Raw genomic sequence first — 23945 nt, 5'->3', positions numbered from 1 at the left:
AACGAATTTCGAACATATCATATTCGTAAAACAGACCATAACAAAATCAATTCTCATATCTGAACATAATAATGGTAAATCCAATAGAACATATCACATCGTCATTTGACTAGAGGAATCGATTCTAGATACCGATTAAACACATCACCACTTTGTCAAGTGGCTAACGAGATCTCGGAATCACATTTATATCATGGACCCACATTAACATGCCATCCCCTATGACTTGGGACTATTTATGGCTGCCATAATAGATTTCAAACATAGGACATTCGTTTACGTAAACAAATATCATTTCAGAAATCATAACTTATCAAATTACATTTGGAACATAACTCATATGAACATATCTTTACAATAACGTTACTCATAGTGGGCTTCCAGAAATGGTTGATCAGTCTTCAAGTCTTGACCTACAAACACAAATGTACGTAGCAAAAACATGTCTTATTATTACTTATCCATATGGCCATACATGGCTTAACTTTCTTCCTTTAACTTCTTATTCATTCCATGTCACATAACTTGTTTATATTGAACCACATACTCGGATTCGACACACATTTTCTAATTCACTTACGTATGATGTTTCTTAACTTATTAATCCTTAATGGCTCATAAATAATGCCTAAGAATGCCCAGAAAGAGATGGGAGCGAAGATATGTTCTTAAAACATCTCTTGAAAACATGTCGAAAATAAGTTGTTGGCTAGAGCCAGCTTTTCGTCGCTAGAGCCAACTGAAGGCAAAAACTGAGCTTGCTGGAGTCACTATTTGGTTGCTTGAGCCAGCTTTTGCAAAGTTCAAAATACTGGGAGCTCGCAATGTTGGCTCAAGCCACCACTTGGTCGCTCGAGCTAGCTGTAAATTTCTGGGCACCAAGCTTAACAAAAATGGCTTCCAAACAACTTTCAAAACTTGGGGTCTTGCATGATTTGATCAAACACATAAAATAACTTTAGAAAACTCTAATACAAGACCCTTAAAACATCTTTTATTCAAAAACTCATTAATTCTTGAAAGATTTGAACCAAAACTCCTTCATGCAAGATTTTTCAACTCTTCTCATGGTTTTTCATAACATGCAAATGGTAATAAGAAAACTCATGAATTTCTAAAACAATGGACATGATTTAAACTCACATGCATGCAAGGACTTTAAAACTCAAACTCAAAATGATAAAATCAAAGATGATATACTATCAATGTACATACAAGCCATCTACATGTTCAAAGACCAATTTCCTTACAAACATCATGAAATTAGCTCAATAACTTGATGAACTCATAATGCATGAAGGATTTATAATAGAAATTAGTCATAGAATTCTTACCCAAATCTTTAATTTCAGAATTGTGAGATGAATCTTCCTAGTTTCTTCAATCTCTAGCACAATGAGAGGGTAATTTATATGAAAATTGGGCCGAGCTGGGTAATAGGTCGTTATGGGCCACAGTATGAAAGGCTGAGTAAAAAGGCCATAAAGCTACTCCGGTCCAAAGGAGGCTTAAAGTTAGTCCGGTCCAAAAGAGGTTTGAAGTTACTCTGGTCCTAGAGAGTTTACGGTAAGCTCGGTTGTCACACACAAAGTTATCCCGGTCGAGACCACGTTATTGGTTATCCCGGTCGAAACATACCATGGTTAAGCACTAGGAGAAACCGGGGTAAGAGCAGTGAAGGGAAGAGCCGAGCTAAAGTTAGCTCGGTCTAGTCTATAGCTTAGCATGGCCATGCTTACCTCGGTCATATTGGAGTCCGACCATAGTAAAATCATCTCACTTGGTTTAAGCAGTGAGGAGGGTGTTGAAGGATAAGCATTATCTTTCAGGAGTATGACTCCTAAGAGGACTCTACATGGAGGAGTAAGAGTCCTACTAGGATTATGCCACGCGGAACCTATAAAAGCTCACAACATCACCTATGGAGAGGTAACACAGCTTTGATTCTCGAATACACAGAGCTTTGTCTATTTGTCTATTTTTGCTGACTTAGGCATTGGAGAGGTATCCGGCACACACCCGCCGGCTAGCTCACATTTGTGTTTTCAGGGAATAAAGCGACGACGTACGGAGGAGCGCAGACTTGATCAACAGGCTTATACGAGAAGGTTTATTTCTTTCCCGTACAATTTGCGCTATCTACGAGAATACCAGACAAAGAACAAAACCTTTTAATCAAGTTTCCCTCGCTAATTGAATGGCGCATAACGAAGAATTGTCGTAGTCCGCCATTGATGAACAAACCCCAGAGGGGGGTAGGAGGTGCGAAGGATTGCCCTCTATCCCTTCCATGCCGGACTTAGAGCCCCAGCGACAAAATCCCCGGAGGGATACAAGGGGGAGACGGAACAGCAGCCCCCGTCGCTCTCGCCCACAAAGTCCTGAAAGATAAAGGCGAAGAATTGACCCTCAAGCTCTGGAGGATCGTGTAAAAGAGCAAGATGAATTGATAAGGAAAATGGCGGCGGACATGGAGGCCATGAAGCGCCAGATTAAGGGAAAGAGGTGGCGATAGGAGAGGGGCGCAAAGACAATACGCCTTCTCGCCACTTAGAAGATCGTGGTAGGTATACCACGCCATCGCAAGAAGAAAGTAGAATCCTCAGGACAGGCGACACTCAATCAATGACCTCCAAAACTCGTTACTCCAGATTTGAGAGAACGAGATCATTGAGGTCTTACACTGAGGGAAGTACCTATCGGCCCTCACATACGCACCAGACATCATCCAGGCAAACGGAGTTGCCTAAATCATCCGACTTACAGACTGTGCTTGAAGAAAGGGCGCGAAAAAAGGAGGATGCCAGGGCACGCGGCCCGCACAGAATTTCAGCCCTTCAGCGGTTGGCTCCTCGGACGCATGGAAGCGTCGAGGTTGAAATGCCAATACCGCACCTTGCCTACGAACCAATAGATAAAGCGTTGGCAAGACTACATAGCTCGCTGTTCGTTCCGGCGATTGAGAACGCACCATTACCCTCAGGCTTCATCCAGCCTAAATTTACCACGTACGAAGGGAAAACAGACCCTTACATGCACCTAAGCCACTTTCGCCAAGTTATGGCAGTATACCGGCGGAACGAAGCTTTGATGTGCATCCTATTCCCATAAAGCCTTGGCGACCTAGGTTTAACTTGGTTCGAAAAGCTACCAGAAGGCAGCATAGCCTCCTGGGCGCAATTAACGGAGGCGTTTGTGACGAGATTCAGAACGAACACCAAGACGCCAGTGGAGATTGATCAGCTACTCTCCATCGATATGGGCGACAAAGAAACATTAAGGTCCTACAACAGTCGCTACTGGGAGACGTTCAACCAGATAGGGGACTGCCCCACCAATCTCGCCATCACACAATACAAAAGAGGACTTCCAGTCGGAAACAGATTGAAGGATTCGATTACAATGACTCCACCCCTCACGATGGAAGCTTTAATGGAAAGAGTGCACCAACATATTCGGGTGGAGGAGGATGGCGCCCGTGCCAAGGCAAAATCTGCTGCGACAGCAATACCAGAAAAGAAGACTACGGCAAAGGTCAATACATTAGAACGTCAAAGCAAGAATGGACGAGGCAGACGAAATAACGAAGAGGACCGAGATAAAAGATGGTTGAGAGTCCGCACTGCCATCACCACGGTCTTTAAGAAACCAATTTACCGAATTCTCAGTGAGATACGCGATGAACCATTCGTCAAATGGCCAGCTAAATTGGGAGAGGCTCAGAAAGACTACGACGAAAGATCACGCTGCACCTTCCATAAAGAAAAGGGGCACCGCACTGAAAACTGCACGTCGTTAAGACAGCATCTGGAGGAGTTAGTGGCAGCAGGTCATTTAGACCGGTATATAGAAGGAGGGACGCAGCCAGCCCCCCAAAACCACGACCACCCAGACGGAACACCAAACAACGCCCTACCTCAAGGCGTGATAAACGTAATACATGGGGTATTCGAGCCTGTGTGCGTATGTGAGCTCAGGGGCATGATAAAGAAGGCTGAGCACTTAAGGGAGGTATTAAGTGCCCAACCCACCATTAAAAAGGGGAAAACAGAAACCACGAACGTCATATCTTTTTTAGATAAAGACTTGGCAAGGATATACTGCCCTCACAATGATGCACTGGTCGTCATTCTCCGAGTCAAGGATTTCGACGTCAAGCGGATTTTGATTGACAAAGGGAGCTCATGTGAGATAATGTACTATGACACCTTCAAACAACTGAAATTGGAGGACAAAGACTTGGCACCAGCTGTATCCTCCCTGATCGGATTCAACTTAATGCTAGAGTAGCCAGTTGGCAAGATTATCCTTCCAGTCAGGGCAGGAAGCGTGACAAAACAAGTGGAATTCTGGGTGTTAAAGGTCCCTTCCACTTACAACATAATCTTGGGAAGAACATGGTTGCATGCCATGCGAGCGGTAGCTTTATCCTACCATCAAGTAATGCGATTCCCCAACAAAATCGAGGTAATTGAAGAGGTCTTTGGAGACCAAATTATGTCCAAGCAATGCTTTGTCACGGTTAATGGCAGTCGCGCTGCCAAGGGATATGTTCATTCGGTGGAAGAACCTGAAAGCAATGAACTGTTCGTAGATGTCGGCAAAGCGGCTGATCAAAAAGCGGTGGAAGACTTGGTAAAGGTAAGAATAGATGAAAAGAACCCGGATAAGTTCTTTTTGCTCGGTTCGTCGTTCTCCAGCACTGAGAGATTAGAGGTCTTGAAATTCTTGACCTCTAACATCGAAGTGTTTGCCTGGACACCCTACGACATGCCAGGCATTGATCCAGACTTCATCTGTCACCAACTCAATGTCCACCCATCCGCCAGACCAATCATTCAGCGCACTCACAGATCGGCACTCCACCACGCCGAGATAGTGGCGGATGGGAAATCTGCTAGAGGTAGGAGCTATCAGAGAAGTGCACTACCCCAGATGGATTTCCAACACAGTCGTGGTGCCAAAGAAGAATGGTAAATGGCGTGTCTGTGTCGACTATAAGACAGTCAACAAAGCATGCCCAAAGGACAGCTTCCCCCTACCACGGATAGATCAACTGGTAGACTTAACGGCAGGGCACAACCGACTTAGCTTTCTTGATGCATACAGAGGCTACCATCAGATCGCCATGTACGAACCAGACCAGGAGGTCACGTCCTTTACAACTCCAAGAGGACTATACTGCTACAAGGTCATGCCCTTTGGCCTAAAGAATGCAGGGGCAACATTCCAAAGGATGGTCACCAAGATGTTTGAACCATTGTTAGACAGAACAATGGAAGTTTATATCGACGACATGGTGGTCAAGAGCAAGGATGATAACGACCATCTCAAGGACCTAGGTGAGATGTTTCAGATCCTTAACAAGTACAAATTACGCCTCAATGCGTCTAAGTGTGCATTCAGAGTAGGATCGGGCAAATTTCTAGGCTTCTTGGTGACCAACCGGGGTATAGAGGCAGACCCCTCTCAGATCAAAGCAATTCAGGATCTAGAGAGGCTAAAAACAGTAAATGAAGTGCAGCATCTCACCGGCATGGCAGCTGCACTCAACCGATTCATAAGCCGGTCGTCAGACAGACTATGACCATTTTTTCAAGCATTAAAAGCCAAGTTCGAGTGAGACGAAGAATGCGACCGCGCTTTGGAAAACTTGAAAGAATACATGTCTTCTCCACCACTACTTGTCACCCCAATACCTGGAGAAGAACTCTTCCTGTACCTGGCGGTCTCTCAACACATAATTAGCGCAGTGTTGGTCCGTGCGGAAGGAATCCAACACCTACCCATCTTTTATGTCAGCAAGACATTGCTAGGTGCCGAAACAAGGTACTTGTCACTAGAAAAACTAGCCTTGGCCTTGATGATGGCCTCAAGGAAGTTGTCGCACTACTTTCACGCCCACACCATAGTCGTTTTCACAGCTTTCCCATTAAAAGCTTTGTTTGAGATGGCGAACTTTTCTGAGCGAATCTTAAAGTGGGCAGTAGAGTTGGGACAATTCGACATCAAATTCCAATCCAGAACCGCGATAAAAGGCCAAGCGTTGGCAGACTTTGTCGCGGAATTCACCCCAGGAAGTCATCATATCTGCCTAGTTGACCTGGCTGACACAACTGAACTAAGGATAGAAGTCGACGCCGGAATAGCGCAATCCCTGGTGCAGGATACTCAGTTAGACCCCAAGGTAGACCAGAGTAAAAAAAGCAAGGAAGAAGCGAACCATGCTACACCAAGCCAAGACTCACCAACAAATAAAAACTTGGTACAATCAGATAGCAAGGGACAGACAGCAAGCATGGACCTTGAAGAAAACACCAGTAACATTCTTGACCCCACGGCATCATCTGACCCCTCCACTTGCTGGAAATTATTCGTTGGAGAGATGTGGAAGCTCTTCGTAGATGGAGCATCCAACCGGCACGGCGCAGGACTTGGCATAGTCCTCATCTCACCAGACGGCTTAGTTGTGGAGCAAGCAGTCAAGCTTGGCTTCCCAGCATCAAACAACGAAGCAGAATATGAAGCGCTTCTTGCAGGTCTCAAATTAACATTCTACATGAAGGCCACCGAGCTAATGGTTTACAGCGACTCATAACTGGTGGTAAACCAAATTTCAAGCGACTACGAAGCAAATGATGACAGGATGGCTAAGTACCAAGACTTAGTCAGAAAAGAGATCAAGAAATTTGAAGTAGTAAGGATAGAACAAATTGGCAGGGAGGAAAACAGCAGAGCAGACGAACTAGCAGGCTTTGCTTCAATAGCAAATACATCCATCCCTCATTCGCTGCTAATTGACTACCTACCAAGACCAAGCATTGAAGACCCCGAAGCAGAAGAGGTATGTTGTGCCGAACTAGGCCCCTCATGGATGGATCCCATCATACTATTCTTAAAAGACGGCGTCTTACCGGAAGAAAAGAAAGAAGCCAACAAGCAAAGTCGCAGCGATTTTGGCTCTCCCCATCTATGGCATTGTACAAAAAGTCATTCTCAGGAACTTATCTAAAATGTGTCCACCCCAGCAAAGTGGAAGCATTCTTGTTCGAGATACACGAAGGCGTGTGCGGAAGCCACCAAGAAGGAAGATTGTTAGCCTACAGAGCCATTTCGCAAGGATACTGGTGGCCATACATGCAAGCAGACTCGGAGAAGTATGTGAAGAAGTGCGAGAAGTGTCAAAAGTTCGCACACCAAATACATCAGCCAGCCAGAGAGCTCCTACCATTGACCAGCCCATGGCCCTTTGCAATGTGGGGCTTGGACATTGTAGGACCACTTCCAACAGCACCCAGAAACAGGAAGTTCTTTCTTGCAGCAACAGACTACTTCACAAAGTGAGTGGAAGCAGAAGCATTGGCATCAATCAAGGAAAAAGATGTGAAGAAGTTCGTCTGACAGAATATCATCACTCGGTTTGGCATATCTAAAGCCCTAATATCAGACAACGACACTCAGTTTGATGGCAGAATCTTTAGAGGCTTTTGTGAAAAATACAAGATAGAGTTCTACAATTCTACACCGGCATATCTCCAAGCAAAGGCATCAAACAAGGTTGTCTTGGATGGATTGAAGAAGAGGTTAGAAAAAGCAAAAGGCAAGTGGGCTGAGGAACTGCCTCATGTTCTGTGGGCTTACCGCACCACACCTCGACGATCAACTGGAGAGACACCATTCTCTTTAGCCTATGGCATGGAGGCAGTAATCCCACTGAAAGTTGACCTCCCCACAATTAGAAGCGAAAATTTTGATCCAGACTTGAATGGAGAAGCCATAACATTGGAGCTCGACCTCGCCGAAGAAAGAAGAGAAAGATCACTGGTTCACATTGCCTCGTACCAGCAAAAGTTGTCCAGAAAGTATAACAAAACAGTACATCAAAGACAATTCAAAATCGGAGATTGGGTACTGCGCAAAGTGATGGGAAACATCGTGGTACCAGGAGATGGCAAGTTCGAGCCTAATTGGGAAGGACCTTACAAAGTGGTCGGATTAGCTGGCAAAGGGGCATACCACTTAGAAGATGAGGACGACAACGCAATTCGTAGACTGTGGAACACTGCCAATCTCAAACTATTTTATTTTTAGCTTTTTTTCAGAATACTTGTAATTTTTTCCTTTCTCAATAAAATAAGTAGTTTCTTTTCAGTATAGTTGTTTCCTTCTGTAAATGATCATTTTTAGTGAGTTAGGGGCATTGAAAGCAAAGTTGGCCGGAATAACCAACTATGCACCCTCCTAAGCCCAGGATAAGGATCCAGACTGCAGGATGTTTGGTCGGGATAACCAAACACTCTACTCTAGGTTGGCTGGAAAAACCAATCTAGAGATTGGCTAGAAAAACCAACACCCTTCCTAAGCTCAGGATAAGGATCCAGGTTGCAGGACGTTTGGTCGGAATAACCAAACACTTTACTCTAGGTTGACTAGAAAAACCAATTTAGAGGTTGGCGGGAAAAACCAACAACCGTCCTAAGCCCAGGATAAGGATCCGGGCTGCAAGGCGTTTGGTCGGAATAACCAAACACTTTACTCTAGGTTGACTAGAAAAACTAATCTAGAGGTTGGCAGGAAAAACCAACAACCCTCCGAAGCCCAGGATAAGGATCCAGGCTGCAGGACGTTTGGTCGGAATAACCAAACACTTTATTCTAAATTGGCAGAAATAACCAATTTAGAGGTTGGCTGGATTGAACTAACTCTTGGTACTCTTCAGCCGAGGTAATTATCTCGGCTAAAGAGTGGTTGGCTGGATTAAACCAACTCTTGGTACTCTTCAGCCGAGGTAATTATCTCGGCTAAAGAGTGGTTGGCTGGATTAAACCAACTCTTGGTACGAATCCAGCTCTTGGTACTCTTCAACCGAGGTAATTATCTCGGCTAAAGAGTGGTTGGCTGGATTAAACCTACTCTTGGTAATCTTCAGCCGAGGTAAAGATCTCGGCTAAAGAGTGGTTGGTAAGTATACTTATAGTTGCAATGTTAAGACCGAGATAAAGTATCTCGGCAAGAGAATGTTGTTCCTCATCTAAGACTTCAGTTAGAAAGTAAAGTATAAGCATAGAGATCAACCGAAATAAGAGTTGGAACAAAAAAAAAGACTTCATTAAAAATTCAAAGCAAGTACAAAGGATGGGGCCTTAGCCCGGTTACAATCTGTGTCCAAAAGCAAAGAAAAGAAAATACAGAAATCAAGCAAAAAGTAGAGAAATACAAAGTCAGCCAAACAGATCATCTAGATCCGCATCGAGATTAACTCGGAGCCCGGTTTCATTCGAGAGCACAGTCTCGGTTGGGAGCACGGTTTCCGTAGGCAGCTCATTAGTCAGGTCTTCCACCACTGGCTCCAACCAAGCTGACTGATTGACAGGCTCATTGACGACCGGGGTATCATTGGGCATGGTTTCTTCTTCATCATCTGAATCTTCAAGAAATTGTTGCTGAAAGGCAGCAGCATATTTCGCCATGGAGTTTGGTATGAAGTATGCAGGAGGGTTGAAGACCTCGGTCTCTGAACCGTGACCGAGTCGTGCCATAGCCGCTCTCCACCCATATTTGAAGAAAAGATCCTTGGCAGCTTCACATTGTTTAATGTAAGTAGCCTTCCCCTCCTTGTAACCCCGGAGCTCGGCATCATCCGCACTCTTCTTCAGCTTCTCAATCTCGGCGTTCTTTTTCCCTTCAAGCTTGGCCAGCTCCCGCAGATATTTGTCTTTCATCACGGCTGCAACCTTTTGTTTGTCTGCTTCAGCCGAGCTAACAAGACCAGTCAGACGATCATTCTTGATTTTTAGCTCAGCTATCTGCTTCCTAGCCTCTTCTAGCTCGGCGGTTTTCTCGGTTACTTCGGCCATGGCTTGCTTTGTTGTTCTACGAAGCTCCAGCACACGCTTGTGTGCAATGTGGTTCTTTTGTATAGCCTGAAAAAGAATGGGAAGAGACTTGTAGTAAAAATCGAGCAGAAAGTAGTACAAATTAGAAAAATCAGCAAAGGAAGCTACTTACGAGCACCATAGATTTTGTCGCTGAGCGGATGACCTTTAGCTCGGTCAAGTGGTTGTGGTGCTTCGTGTCGGCGGGAAGGCAAACACCTTTAGCCAGGTTGAATGCCATCAGGTGGTCTTTCTCTGCGACCACTGAGTCAGAATCCGTGATAGCACGGTTTTGAAAGGTGATTTTTGGAGCCCATTTGGAGGAGGTAGCTTGGCCAGAGCACTCCGGTTGTGGGCTCGGTGGAGGGCTTGGCAGAATGGTTTGAGGAACCGCGGTTTCATCTTCATCGACAAGACGTTGCTCGCTCGGTTTGGGTAGTCCGGGCACGTTTCTTTAGGCAAGATAATGAAGGTTGTTGAGTAGAAAGGGCCACCACGGTCCCCTGAGTTTGATCGGCTGGTGGTATCTCGGTTGGGTTTGTTTCGGTCAGAAAGGCTCGCACGGCTCTCTTTTTGGCCATTTCTTGTTCGGCAGTAAGTGGGATAGGGTTGATTTGAGGCAAGAATGGGTCCGGTTCAGGAGAGGCTTCTAGCAGAAAGTCAGTTACCCTGGTCTTTTGTTTTCCACTGTATCTGTAGGTCGGTTCAAAATTAAGTAGGTCAGTCCAACTCCGGTCTGGATATCGCAGCGCGGCGCGAAGCACGTTCAAGTTGGGGTAGCTGTATTGGGACTTAAGAAAGTTCCTATCTGCAAGAAAGAAGACAACATTTAGTTCGGTTCACAATCAGAAAACCAAAATAACAAGTAGAATGCAGTAAAGCCGGGGTAACGCTACCGACTACACCCTTGTTCCAGTTTATTCTGTGCCCTGGGATCTGGGCTTGGTGGTCTTCAAAATTCCCAAATACCCAGAAAAAATCATCATCGTTCAAGTCTTTGTCCGGTGTGTCCTTTATTATTTTTTCACGCCGGCGCTTTATTCGTAAGTAGTAAACCTAGCCATCTTCGGCTGATCCTATGGAATACTGGTGGAAGAGCTCGGCAAGACCGAGGTTAAGGCCAGCCCGGCGGTTTAGCTCGGCTATTCCATTTATTATGCGGTAAGAATTGGTGGAAAGTTGGGTAGGGCAAAGTTTGGTTTGCCTGAGGAATTCACAGAGTAAGGGCTGTACAGGGAAGAGTAGACCGCACTCCACAATGGAAATAACATTAAAAGGGACAAAACCCTGTTTACCCTAAGGAACGGTATCTAGGTCGGCTAAGGTGAGGTGAACATCGTCAGGGATGTTATAATCCTTTCGGAATTCGGCCATACCACCAGGTGTATTTACTAAATACCTATACTTTCCCATTTATGGTTTAAGTTATGAATAAATTATACTTGGGTGTTAGCTCGGTCGGAGAATGGTGCCAAGTAGCTCGGTTGAACGTTCAAAAGAGTGTCTGGGCAACCTAAGTTTGCAAAGTGAAAAACCAAGGTTAAGCACAGATCGTTGGACCGTGCTGAAAGAAACACAGGCAAGATAAATGAAATCCTAGCTCGGCTATGTGAATTGCTTCATGTCTTAGCTTGGTTTGAGTAAGAGGTCTGCTAGCTCGGTTTAAGCGAAGGTTTGCTAGCTCAGTTTGAGCAAGGGATTTGTTAGCCCGGTTGAGCCTATAGGGGCAGCATTCTTAGTTCGGTTTGAGCTAAGAAGGCTAGTTTAGCCCAGAGATGTAGCTCGGTCATGGTCGAGGTTTTCAAGCATACTACTACAAACATAGCACGGATCAATTAGCCCGGCTAAGATAAATGAAACGAAAGATGGTTCGACCTGATGAAACTACTAGTTTAGCATGAAGTGGTAGTCCGGTTTGTAGTCTGGCTAGATTGACATCAACTACAAACAACTTCCTAGTTCGGTTATATTGTGATTTTGAATCGAAACCAGTGTTTCTCAGGTTATTTCAAGTGATTCTATTGCTAAGTTTTTTTCCAGAAAACGCAAGGCAAAGCAAATGGAAAGAATTTGTTTCATAAAAACACAAACGAAAAGCTATGGATTAAACAAATGCGAACACGATAAAAGGAGAATAGATTTATCTAACTTACCAGGTCAAGATGAGGGCAACAGTTGCAAGCAAAAATCACGAGCTTCACAGTTATCAGGTTGAAATGGGGGGTTCAGAGGCTTACAAGAGAGAAAGGGTGAATAGTAAAGTAAATGATTCAACGCATTAGAGATTGTTTTGTGAAAAGAAAAAAGGGCTAAAGGCGAGAACTGTTCAAAAAAAACACAAGGTACGAAGACGGCGTGACAGCTGCCTTCAGCCAATGAGAACATGCCACGTGTCCTTGGAATGAGAAGCGATTCAGTTGCCGTGACTGAAGAGATGTTTTGACCGAACAGGTGCAGCTCGGTGTGAATTTAGTTTGGCTGGAAAAGCTAAAAGAGTTTTTAGCTCGGTTGGAAAAGCTTAAAAGCTTAGCTCAGTAGTAAGGTTAAAGTTTTTAGCTCGGTTGGTAGACAAGGTAATCTCTATCATGCTGCGCAGATGAAATTAAGGGGCAATTGAGAGGGTAATTTATATGAAAATTGGGCCGAGCTGGGTAATAGGTCGTTATGGGCCACAGTATGAAGGGCTGAGTAAAAAGGCCATAAAGCTACTCCGGTCCAAAGGAGGCTTAAAGTTAGTCCGGTCCAAAAGAGGTTTGAAGTTACTCCGGTCCCGGAGAGTTTACGGTAAGCTCGGTTGTCACACACAAAGTTATCCCGGTCGAAACATACCATGGTTAAGCACTGGGAGAAACCGGGGTAAGAGCAGTGAAGGGAAGTGCCGAGCTAAAGTTAGCTCGGTCTAGTCTACAGTTTAGCATGGCCATGCTTACCTCGGTCATATTGGAGTTCGACCATGGTAAAACTATCTCACTTGGTTTAAGCAGTGAGGAGGGTGTTGAAGGATAAACATTATCTTTCAGGAGTATGACTCCTAAGAGGACTCTACATGGAGGAGTAAGAGTCCTACTAGGATTATGCCACGCGGAACCTATAAAAGCTCACAACATCACCTATGGAGAGGTAACACAGCTTTGATTCTCGAATACACAGAGCTTTGTCTATTTGTCTATTTTTGCTGACTTAGGCATCGGAGAGGTATCCGGCACACACCCGTCGGCTAGCTCACGTTTGTGTTTTCAGGGAATAAAGCGACGATGTACGGAGGAGCGCAGACTTGATCAATAGGCTTATACGAGAAGGTTTATTTCTTTCTCGTACACACAAGAATGGGTTTTTCTCTCTAGAATGAGCTATCTCCCTCACTTTACTCACTTTCTCTCTCTAGGATGAACTCTCTGCTCAAAGAAGTAAAAAGAACAAGAGGACTGTTGCTGTCACGACCCAAACCCGGCCCTATGGGTTTAGTACCGTAACCGGCCAGTAATCCGAGATTACCGAAGGCCTACAGAACAGTAATACAGTAAAACAGAGTACAGGGCCTGGCGGAAGCCAATACAGTAATTATACAATAGGGCTGAGCAAGGAATCCGTGAAATCCGTAATCCGATCCAGTCCAGTCTAATCCGATAGGTTTGGATTGGTTTTTTGAATCCGTGGTTCGGTTCCGGATTGAAGAATTAAAAATCCGTAGTCCACGGATTGGTTCCGGATTGAACCCTACGGATTGGTTCCGGATTGGAACCAGTCCGGACCGTATACAAATAGTCTATATTTTTATTATACATCCTTACCCATAGTATCTTCGCTTATTCCATATAAAACCTAAACTCAAACCTAAACCTGTTTAATATCTTCTTTTATTACTTTTGTTTGTTAGTTTTTAGTTTTAACTTGTAATGGTCTAAATAATTATGGTGAAACTAATTTTCTTATGGTTGTTTAAATTCTATAATAGTATGTCGCTATTATAAAGACATATTGCTATTGTGGAACTAATATAGTGCTATGTTTATATTTTTATGAAATTAAAGTGTTATATATATATTTTATTATTATTTAATTATGTGAATCCGTGGTCCTAAATCGATCCAATCCGTATTTAAATGGATTGGTTCGGATTGGTTCCATGATTTAAACGGATTGGATTGGTTCTAATTTTTCAGGAACCGTAAATAACGGATTGGTCCTGGTTTTACACCAATCCGGTCCAATCCGAACCATGCTCACCCCTATTATACAATGTTCAATGAGCTGTGACAGTCTGTATGCCAAAGAGATTTTTCATGCATTCATACATATACAAATAGTACAGTCTATACAAAATTTACAGTCACACAGTACAGGGACCTAATCCCTTGATAACAGTACGGTAAACATTCAGTCTATACAGAACAGTAAAACAGTACAGAAGGGGGAATTGTAAAAGACCCCTAAGCCTTAACAGATAGGCTCGGAACCTCGCAGTGAGGCACAAAGGCTGGCTTGACAAAACTGGAGTAACCCTGACGCTCCTAGCTCCGATCTGGTGCCTGTACACCTACATATATATATGAGCAGTGAGCTAAAGCCCAGTGAATAACATAATGCGTAAAGAGGTTTAGAATGAATGTCCTTACGGTAATGAAAACAGTTCAATTCAATGAGTACTTCAGTTGTTCAGTACAGTAAACAGTCATATGTGGTACATCCATTAGCATAACAATAACAGTAGGTCTTGAAAGACCGAACAGTAATGATGGCCATCAGTCAGTAAACAGTAGTGGCTCCACGAGGGAACCGACAGAGAATTCTGTCGCAGTAACAGTAACAGTAAACAGTAAGTACTAAGGATGCCACAGTACAGTTCAGAAATAAAGGACATACATTCATTCAGTAAATAATACCAGTTCAGTAAACAGTTCAGTTCAGTATTCAAAAGATATCAGTTGAACATATCTTTACACAATTGTTACTCACAGAGTTCTGGGCTACAGTATGCTAGAGCGTGTCTCCCCAGTTGCCAACCCTACACAGTTCACAGGTTGAACACACACTAAGCTACACAGTTGGAAAATATCATAACTTAATCCCTAATTTGCCTTGGTGTGTTCTACAACGATATCCTCATCTAAATGTCTTAAATTAGGCCTAAGAATGCCTAGGATGGGATGAGGATGCAAAAATACACTTAGAAAACATTTCGCAAAGTTTGCTGAAACTAGGAGCCTCGCTCGAGCGAGACTTTCTCCGCTCGAGCGTAAGTCCAAAATCAAAGGCTTCGCTCGAGCGAGTAATCCTTTGCTCGAGCGGTCTGCAAAACAGTAAAAATACTGGATGCTGAGATTTTACGCGCGATGGTCGCTCGATGGTCACTCGAGCGGAGCCCTGGGCAAAGGTGCTCGCTCGAGCGGGGAACCCTTCGCTCGAGCGAGGAAGCCAAATCTGGAATTTCCAGATTTGCCTCCCAAGCTCAAACCAAGCATTCAACCACTCCAAACTCGACCTCTTGGGCCCAAATTCTGGAAAACATAACTAAGTTCAATGTATAACAAGTTTCAAAGCTCAATTTATGAATTCAAGCCCCAAAGGTGAGTCAATTAAAACCATATTCAAACCCATTTTCAAGAATATGAAGAACATGCAAACATGCATGGATTCAAACCAAATTCAACCTTCAAAGCTTGTTCAAATGGACTCATTTCTTCAAGAACATGATGAATTCATGGAGTATGACCAAAAGATGGACATGCATGTGAGGAAACATGGACTTACAACCTCAAAACTTCAATATATGTACATGCATGCAACAATTAAGCCACAATTCAACATCTAAACCATGTTTGGCTCTACACTCCTTCAATATGACATGAATCATGCAAGAATCAACTCAAAACGTGAACAAGAAGACAATGGAGCTACCTTTAGTCTTGTAGTTCAAGAAGGGAGCTCAAATATGCAATCACTTCAACAATTTCTTCAATTACCAAGCAATTTACAAGTAAAATTGAGATGAACTCCACTCCTCTAGTTTTTCTCTCTCTATGGTCGGCAATGAGAGGGGAATTGGCTGAGGAAATGTTGTCTTTGGCTCAAGTGTATGAGTGTATACAAGGCTTAAAGATGTGTGAGATAGTGGCCCACTCAAGGGCAAAACGGTAATTAAGTCCAACTCTTTAATTAGCTTAATTTAATCATACCTAATCAATTTTCAGATAATTATACCATAAAATCACATTAATTCTGAGGATCATGGAACATCAATCGGTTTCTAATTCGGCCGCCGATATGGCCTTCAATTTACAGTTTAAACATATAAGCATGAACAGATAATCATACAGTCAAACAGACAGAATGCAATTTAACTAACATATACTCAATCAATTCGGTTTCCAATTTCAGTCAGTCAGTTCAGTACTTTTAATCAGATCAATTATCAGTCAGTTATCAGTCATTATCAGTTCCGTTTAACAGTAATCGGTGATTATCGGTAATCAATCGGTCATTAATCAGTAAACAGTATGGGGGTTGTTACAGTTGCCTACATTCCCACAATTTAGCAAATATACACATATACACACACTCTCACAATTTGAACAAACAACACGTGCACCACTCCAACACACCCATAAGAATTCATCCTCTACACTCAACACCACCAAATGCCCAACTTAGATTTCTCAGTACACCCATATAAATTTCTCAACACACACTCACTCAAGGATTTAATTCTCTACACTCAACATTACAAAATGCCTCAGCACATCATACACTTAATCACATCTTGGATCATGAATAGGAGTAGATTAGGCATAAATCATGCATCATCTTAATTAAACACAAGTAACCTTAATTAATCACGGTTAGCACATGACTCAATTAACCCAAAACAGTTCTAATTAAGACTCAATTTAATCACATGCGATTTTATTGAACTGAATCAATTTTTAACAAAACTTCTCATATGGTTCCAAATAGTCCAATTAGTCTCTCCATGTACTCAAATTCGATTTCTGAAACATTTAGGCTATCAATTTCGAATTCAAAACAGAAGTCATGACAGATAATTCTACGAATAACAGATAAAAAGCCAAATAGCATGCAAAATACACAATTAGCACATAATTCTATTCTAAACACTTAGGCCTCGTTTGGCAAGTGGCTTTTTTAGCCAAAAAGTCAAAAAGTCACAAAAAAAAATCAAAAAGCCAACAACCCATAACAAAAAGTCAAAAATTCTATTTTCTCTCTACTTTTGCACATCTTTTCATAAAAAGTCAAAAAGTCATCCCAAACATACTAGTTTTTTTTAGCTCATATTTTAGCCAAATAGCCAAAAAGTTACTAATTAGCCTATTCCCAAACGAGGCCTTAGTTAGGATTCTTAATTACGGATTAGTAGTTAATTACGGATCGAGTTTGTTACATAGACAAATGACTCAAATATCCATATATATATATATATAATATCATATACATGGTACTGAAAAAGTGAAAGCTCACAGTCTCTCTCTCTTTCTCTTTCCAAGCCTTAACCCTCTCTCTTCCTTTGCAGTCGGCCAAACCTTCCATGACCACCCAGCATCACCGTCGGGACCTCGACGCACATTCCCAAACATAGTGGTACGACTGCGAACACGGTTTCCAATACGACGGTTGCACCGAAATATGGAGGCGGTATGTGGTGGTGCTAGATGAGTGGATTTGAGAAAGAGAGATGTTAAGAGAGAGGAGATCGGCGGTGGAATAGTTCGCAAAAAATTTGGTCGGATTTTAGCCACTGAAGCCCAACCAATCTACCTTCGATCGTCTAGGTGGCAGTCAGCACTAGTACCACGACGGCGTCCAAGTTGTAATCATAGACCTGGTCTCGACACAAGCAGCAGAATAGCTCGGCTCCGATCTCTTCTCTCTCTCTCTCTCTCTTTCTAATCTCCTAGGTTTGATGCTCTCTCTCTCTCTCTCTCTGAATCGAAACCCCAATCTAAGTCCATCCTAGTCCTTCTCTCAAATCTGACCCTCAATCTCTGTCTCTGTCTCTGTCTCTCTCTCTCTCTCTCTATATATATATATATATATATATTTGTTGTGTTTTCTCAAGAAACAAGCAACAAGAATCTGTCGTATTTATTATCTTTTTTGTTCTTGTTTTTTTTGTTTTTGTTGTTGTTGTTTTTGTTTTTTTTTCTTTTTCTTGGATCTCGTTGGAGTTATATTTTTGGTTATTGTTGTTGTTGTTGATGATAATGAATGTTGTTGTTGATGCTGGAACAGATCTATAATGGCTAAGATCTGAATAGATTTGTTGTTGAACAGATCTATAATAGAGAGAGAAAATAAAACTAGCTAGAGGCACAGATAAAGATAGGAACATCATTCAGTGGGTTTCGTTTCACTTTTATGAATTCAGTTTTTTGAAAATTTAGGCTGTGTTTGGTTGTGTTCTCAAATCATGATTTTGCATCTTGATTCAAGTATGATGTTTGGTAAGAGTTTTGGGATCACGTTTCCAAAACTTTGCAGAGAGCTCTGTCTCAGCCGCGCTTTTCAGAATTTTTTTTTATTTAAATTTTGCCTAACCAGTCGTCCGACGGGTTGACCGGAATAGTGATTTTTTTTTTTCAATTGATATGTTAATTTTTATATAATCGAAAAAAACATTTTCTGAAATTTTTAAATTTTTTTTATGTGTTTTAAAATAATTTTGAGTTGTATGTTTAGTTATGAGTTGTAAATTTTTGTATCAAATAGCAAATGTTACATCAACAATTTCCCACTCAAATCAAAACTCTTTTCAAAACTATTTTCTAAACAAATTTTCTACACTCAAATCATAATTCCAAACCCCACAAACTCAAATACAACTCATACTCTCAAATCATAATTACAAAACTCTACCAAACGCAACCTCAAGCTTTTATTTTTCGTTTTTTTTTAGTGAATATTTTAAAATTTTAAGCAAATTTTTTACTTTTAGATGCACCCTACTTAGATATATCTAAATAGTAAAATATTTGTGAAAAAATATTTAAAAAAATTAATAAACACACAAAAATATGAAAAATGTACTTAATTGTCGTATCTTTTTTGTATTTTTGGTAGTTAGTGAATTTTTTAAAGATTTTTTTTACAAATATTATACTTTTTAAGTATATTTATGTTGAGTGTGTCTAAAAATTTAAAAATTACTTAAAATATTAAAAAAATTCAATAAAAATAAAAACATACAGAAAATAAAAAAATAAATTTTTTTGAAAAGTGAATACCGAAGACTGAAAACAAACAAAGTGAATATTATTTTGTTTCACTTATCTTCAGTCTATGAAGCACATGTACTCCAAACGATTTCTATTTTTTTTCAACAAATATGTTGTGTTTGATCCCCCATTTTCAGTTCTCTCTCTTTTTCTTTCTTTGTCATGTATCCATGGACATCTATGATGACGATGAAACAAATATAAGACAAATTTTGAACAGATAAGTGAGATCTGCTTTAAAGTTTGAACAGATAATAATAGTTTGTGATTTTTTGTATAATATTTAAGTGTTAGTAATAGAAAATTCCAATAGATAGAGAAATTAGTTTGTGAATTTCGAACAAATAGGAACAATGGGCTTCCAAATTTGAGTATTAGATAAGAAAATGTTATTTTAACAAATGAGAAAAATTGAACTGATAAATAGAATTTAGGAAAAATTTGAACAAATAGTTAAAATTTTTGAATAGATAGACAAAATATTTTGAACAGATAAACAAAAAAAAAATTTGAATAGATAGAAAAAAATTGAATAGATAAATATAAATTTGAACAGATAGTCAACAAAAAGTCAAACTGATAAAAAAAATCCAAGGGTAAAATTGGAAATAAAATGTCATTTAAGACTTCTCACTAAATTATTTCACAAAATGTGAACATTTTACTAACAAAAAAAAATCCATTAGACATAATGCCTTATACTCTCTTTAGATTAGATTTATCACTAATTTTATCTTAATTTTTTTATTAAAATCATACTAATCATTTATTTTCATAAATATAAATGTGATTTGATTATAAGTTATAATTATCTATTTAACTTAAATTTTTTTTTATGAATAATTTGCTCAACAAACTCTATCTAATGAACCATTTTAAATTAGGGCAAATCACATATACCTCTCTTGAAGTTTGGCTAAATTACAGATACCCTTGAGGTTTCAAAAATTACATCCCGTCCCCTAAGATTTGTATTTTCATAACAATTTGTCCCATAAAATTTAAATTTCATAACAATACAAATATAACATTTAAAAAAAAATTTGCAATTGTTCAAACCTCAGACGTATTTGTAATTTAGCTAAATCCCGGGCAGTATGTGTATGTGTAACTTGCCCTTTAAATTATTAAAATAAATTACAAGCACAATGTTGTGCCATAAATAAAGGACAACAGCAACCCCATATCCCATATATAGAGAGAGGGTGCCGCACAAAGCTTTGCAAATACACGGTTCAGTTTTGTTACCGATTCGAACTCGAAAGCTTCGGATTTGGGAATTACCCAGTTCAATTGCTCACGATCACTCTCTCTCTTCCCAAGGTCTCCTCTCTCTCTCTCTCTCTCTCTCTCTCTCTCTCTCTCTCTCCACACAATTGTGTTTTATATTTCTGTTTACAATTTTGATTTTTAGTTCATAATTAATGTTGTCTCAGATTCTCTCTTCAATCCGGGAGAGATAATTTTGGGTTTTGAATAAAATTTATTGTTATTGTGAGAATTGAATTATTGATCATTGTTGCTTTGCTTCCATGTGCTTTGTGGGTTACACACTGAATGAGAAAGCTGCAATTGTGGCTCAATGTGTTTGTTGTTAAGTGGGTTTAGGGTTTAGATACAAAATACTGGAGGAATAGTATGTGAACAATGAATTGATTTAAGACAGGTTTAGTGGTTTAAATTGGTTGTTGCATTATTTTTTTTACTTTTGATGTTTATTTTTGACATTTGGGGAAAATAATGTAGACAATCTCCTGGGATAGTTTTGAGTGGTAAGGCTTCTGGACTGATGCAGGGAAGCCTATTGAAAAGATGAGCAAATAATAAGATCGAACCACGAACAAATCCGAACTAGATAAACTCTCTCTAAGAACCAACAATATTGAGAAAACTCTCGATTTTTATTAATCAAAACATAAACTGTATTGCCTAAGGCTTATATCTTTACTTATAATAAATCTATTTCTTGTAAAATATGAAACTCATAAGACAAGAAATAAAATAGGAAACTAAGTAATCGCAAATACGAAAACTAAATAATTCTATGTTATTTCTATACTAAATTAAAATATTTGTAATCAAATACTAAATCTAAAATAATATTATAAAAATATTGATCTCCCAAATCTTGTCTACATCATGGAGTCACCTAAAGGTTCCTGTTGTGTCTTGGGTCACCATCCATGAGCCATAAGCCTTGTGACACTACCGGTGACCATACTGTGTGGGGGTATTGCGGCTTCCGAGGTTTACAGTGGTTAGTGGTTTGTCAAGGTCTGCGGTCTGTGAAGCCATGTGTCCCTCTTCCATCATAAAAAAGAAATAGAAAACCTTGTGTAAAATTGTATTTTGAATCTGTGATGACAAATGTCAATGGGAATTATGTCCACTGATAAATTTTGTCGTCTTTGCCTCCTTATTTGATAATCATCCATAACTGATAAGCATTACCTAGATAAGAAGCTGATCCACTCCTGGATTGTCTCCACCCTTTGCCCGAGATTAGGGCATCCAATCAAGTCATTGTCTAGACTTCCGGAGATGTCTCCTGCTTGGTCAAGGTTGGCCAAACAGAGTGCCCGAGCAGAAATTGCCTCCCATAACAATTGTCCTAAAAATATTGGTAACAAAACTTGAAATGGGTGCATTTTTTATATCTCACACTTTTATAAATGATGTACAGCCATTTCAAGTTTTGTTAACAAAACATTACTCCAATTGTGGGAGGAAATTTATGATTGGTCAACTAGCTCTGTCAGCATTGGCCGATCAAGACACATAGTAGCATGACTGGGCACTTTGGTCTTCGGATGATCGGAACTCGGGCAGCGGGTGGAGAAAATATTAGAAATCAGGACTGATAGGGAAGTTGAGTTCACTGAGAAAAGGATTACTTGCTTGACAAGTCCTTTTTTTGGTGTAGTGAGTTCTATTCCTTTTATGGAAGGGCAACCATGCAGTATATAAGGGAAACACCCCAAGGGTTCAGATATGCAATTCAAGACTGATACACTTAGGCATCAGAGTGCCCTCCCTATGATCACTCCAGCTGCTTTTGTTGGCAGCAGAGTTCTTACAGGAGTTTGTGCACATCAACCTCATCACAATTATACTAGAGTAACATTTTCATCATATTTATTTGAGTAGGTGCCTAAAACAAAAACTACTACAAAGCTCATTAAAAAGAGAAAATAAAACAGTGCACACTTTTAACGAGCTTTGCCGTAGTTTTTATTTTTAACTTTGTGTGTTCACGCGCTTTTATGTAATTGCAATTCCAATAACCAAAACTTGAGTATCAGGTCCAAATCACTGAGCAAGACTCGCGGAGCTGCTCAACTTAATTTAATCCACTAGAATTACTGCTTGTTTTTTCTTTGTTTGCAATTTCTTATATATCTATCTATGTTATTTTACCAATGCATTGGTGTTGAAAAAACAGATTTTTTTTTTTGATGGACTGATTATTTTTCCCTTTGTTTTACTCTTTTTTGTATTTATGTTGTCATTGTATTGGATATAAGCAGCATTGAGTAGCCAGCCTCAAATGGCAGCACCTAATAATTCTGATTTGGGATCTGAACCAAAACCTCAAGTAATATATCGCTGCAAGAAATGTCGAAGAATTGTTGCTTCACAGGAGCATCTAGTTCCCCATGAGCGCGGTGAGGGTCAAAAATGCTTTAAATGGAGAAAGAGAAGTGGTAATCCTGGGAAAAATGATAAAGAGCTTCCTGAATGTTCATCCATATTTGTGGAGCCTATGAAGTGGATGGAAGCAGGTCAGTAGAAAAACCCACTATTTCACTGTCATTTACAATTACAACCATTTAGGTCTTATCCCAAAAAAATTGCTTACATTGCTTTTGTTGTGAGCTGACAGTACAAGATGGTGGTGTGGAAGAGAAGATTCAGTGCATGGGCTGCAAAGCGCGATTGGGTTCTTTCAATTGGGCGGGTATGCAGTGCAACTGTGGAGCTTGGGTTAACCCGGCATTTCAGCTTCACAAAAATCGAATCGATGAGTGCCAGATCTGAGTCAGGTCAATATTCTCTCATGAAATCATAGTTAAGGAGCAGTGCTACTAAAACAGAAACCAAACATACTGAATCACGGTGACTCACATAACTGTGGACCCCACAATGTGTAGGCCCCATAATCATGTGAATATGTGTGATCCATTATGTGTTTGGTATTGTGTTCCTAGCTTTTTTGGTAGTTAAGACAGTTAAGTAATTATGCTAGATCAGCTGTCGGGTTTGCCTTGTTTTAACTTATAGGCCTGATGAATGATAAAAGTTTTCAAAATGAGCCATCTCCTTGCAAAATGCAAATCTTTTGATGGAAATGTGTTGCTGCTGGCAGTTAAATTGTTTATATGGAAAAGTTACTGCGGATCCGGAAAAGTGTCGAGAAAATGAAGTGTGTGGTGTAGATTCAAATTTGATATGGTGCGGGCTACTCCCAGAATGAATCTAGTCCACACATTTCATTTTCTGGATGTTTTTCTGGATTCGTAAAATGTTTGAATTGTTATCATAAGAAAATTTTATAATCTGATTTATACGACTCTCTCTATCTCTCTGTGGTGACATTTTTCTCACATTTACTCTAAAACCATTGAATGGCCGTTTCCTCATTCTTTCCTTTTTATTTATTTATTATGACTTGAGTTTCAAGGACAAAAAGAAATGAACTACCTTACCATGATTAATGCCACAATATATATTTTCTTTTCTCACTTATATATGGTCACCAAATCCAGTGATACATCATTGTTGCTGATTTATTATTATTATTATTATTGTGTAACATGATAGTTGAGATAATATATAT

The 23945-nt window shown here is 40.4% G+C and overlaps 1 protein-coding gene across 1 annotated transcript; it reads left to right on the top strand.

Annotated features, from left to right (window-relative positions):
- Positions 1-10500: 10500 nt before the first annotated feature.
- Positions 10501-23417, top strand: LOC114267769 (putative inactive dual specificity protein phosphatase-like At4g18593). The gene is made up of 4 exons (XM_028208816.2): positions 10501-10547; positions 20277-20431; positions 22636-22890; positions 22992-23417. The coding sequence occupies exons 1-4, from the start codon at positions 10501-10503 to the stop codon at positions 23144-23146; spliced, it is 612 nt and encodes a 203-aa protein (XP_028064617.2). The 3' UTR covers positions 23147-23417.
- The last annotated feature ends 528 nt before the right edge of the window (positions 23418-23945 follow it).

The sequence above is a fragment of the Camellia sinensis genome, chromosome 9, assembly GCF_055761805.1.
Source record: "Camellia sinensis isolate YWXY chromosome 9, ASM5576180v1, whole genome shotgun sequence".
In the NCBI taxonomy this organism is placed as follows: Eukaryota; Viridiplantae; Streptophyta; class Magnoliopsida; order Ericales; family Theaceae; genus Camellia; species Camellia sinensis.
The sequence above is the reverse complement of the archived record's forward strand: the minus strand, read 5'-3'. Positions and strand labels throughout refer to the sequence as shown.

What these genes read in the sequence shown, in the direction of transcription:
- LOC114267769 (XM_028208816.2), top strand. Translation starts at nt 10,501, where the DNA reads ATGGGTCCGGTTCAGGAGAGGCTTCTAGCAGAAAGTCAGTTACCCTG. An exon ending in GCAGAAAGTCAGTTACCCTG is followed by an intron (nt 10,548 to 20,276) that starts GTCTTTTGTTTT and finishes CCATAAATAAAG; the next exon opens with GACAACAGCAACCCCATATC. An exon ending in TATGAAGTGGATGGAAGCAG is followed by an intron (nt 22,891 to 22,991) that starts GTCAGTAGAAAA and finishes GTGAGCTGACAG; the next exon opens with TACAAGATGGTGGTGTGGAA.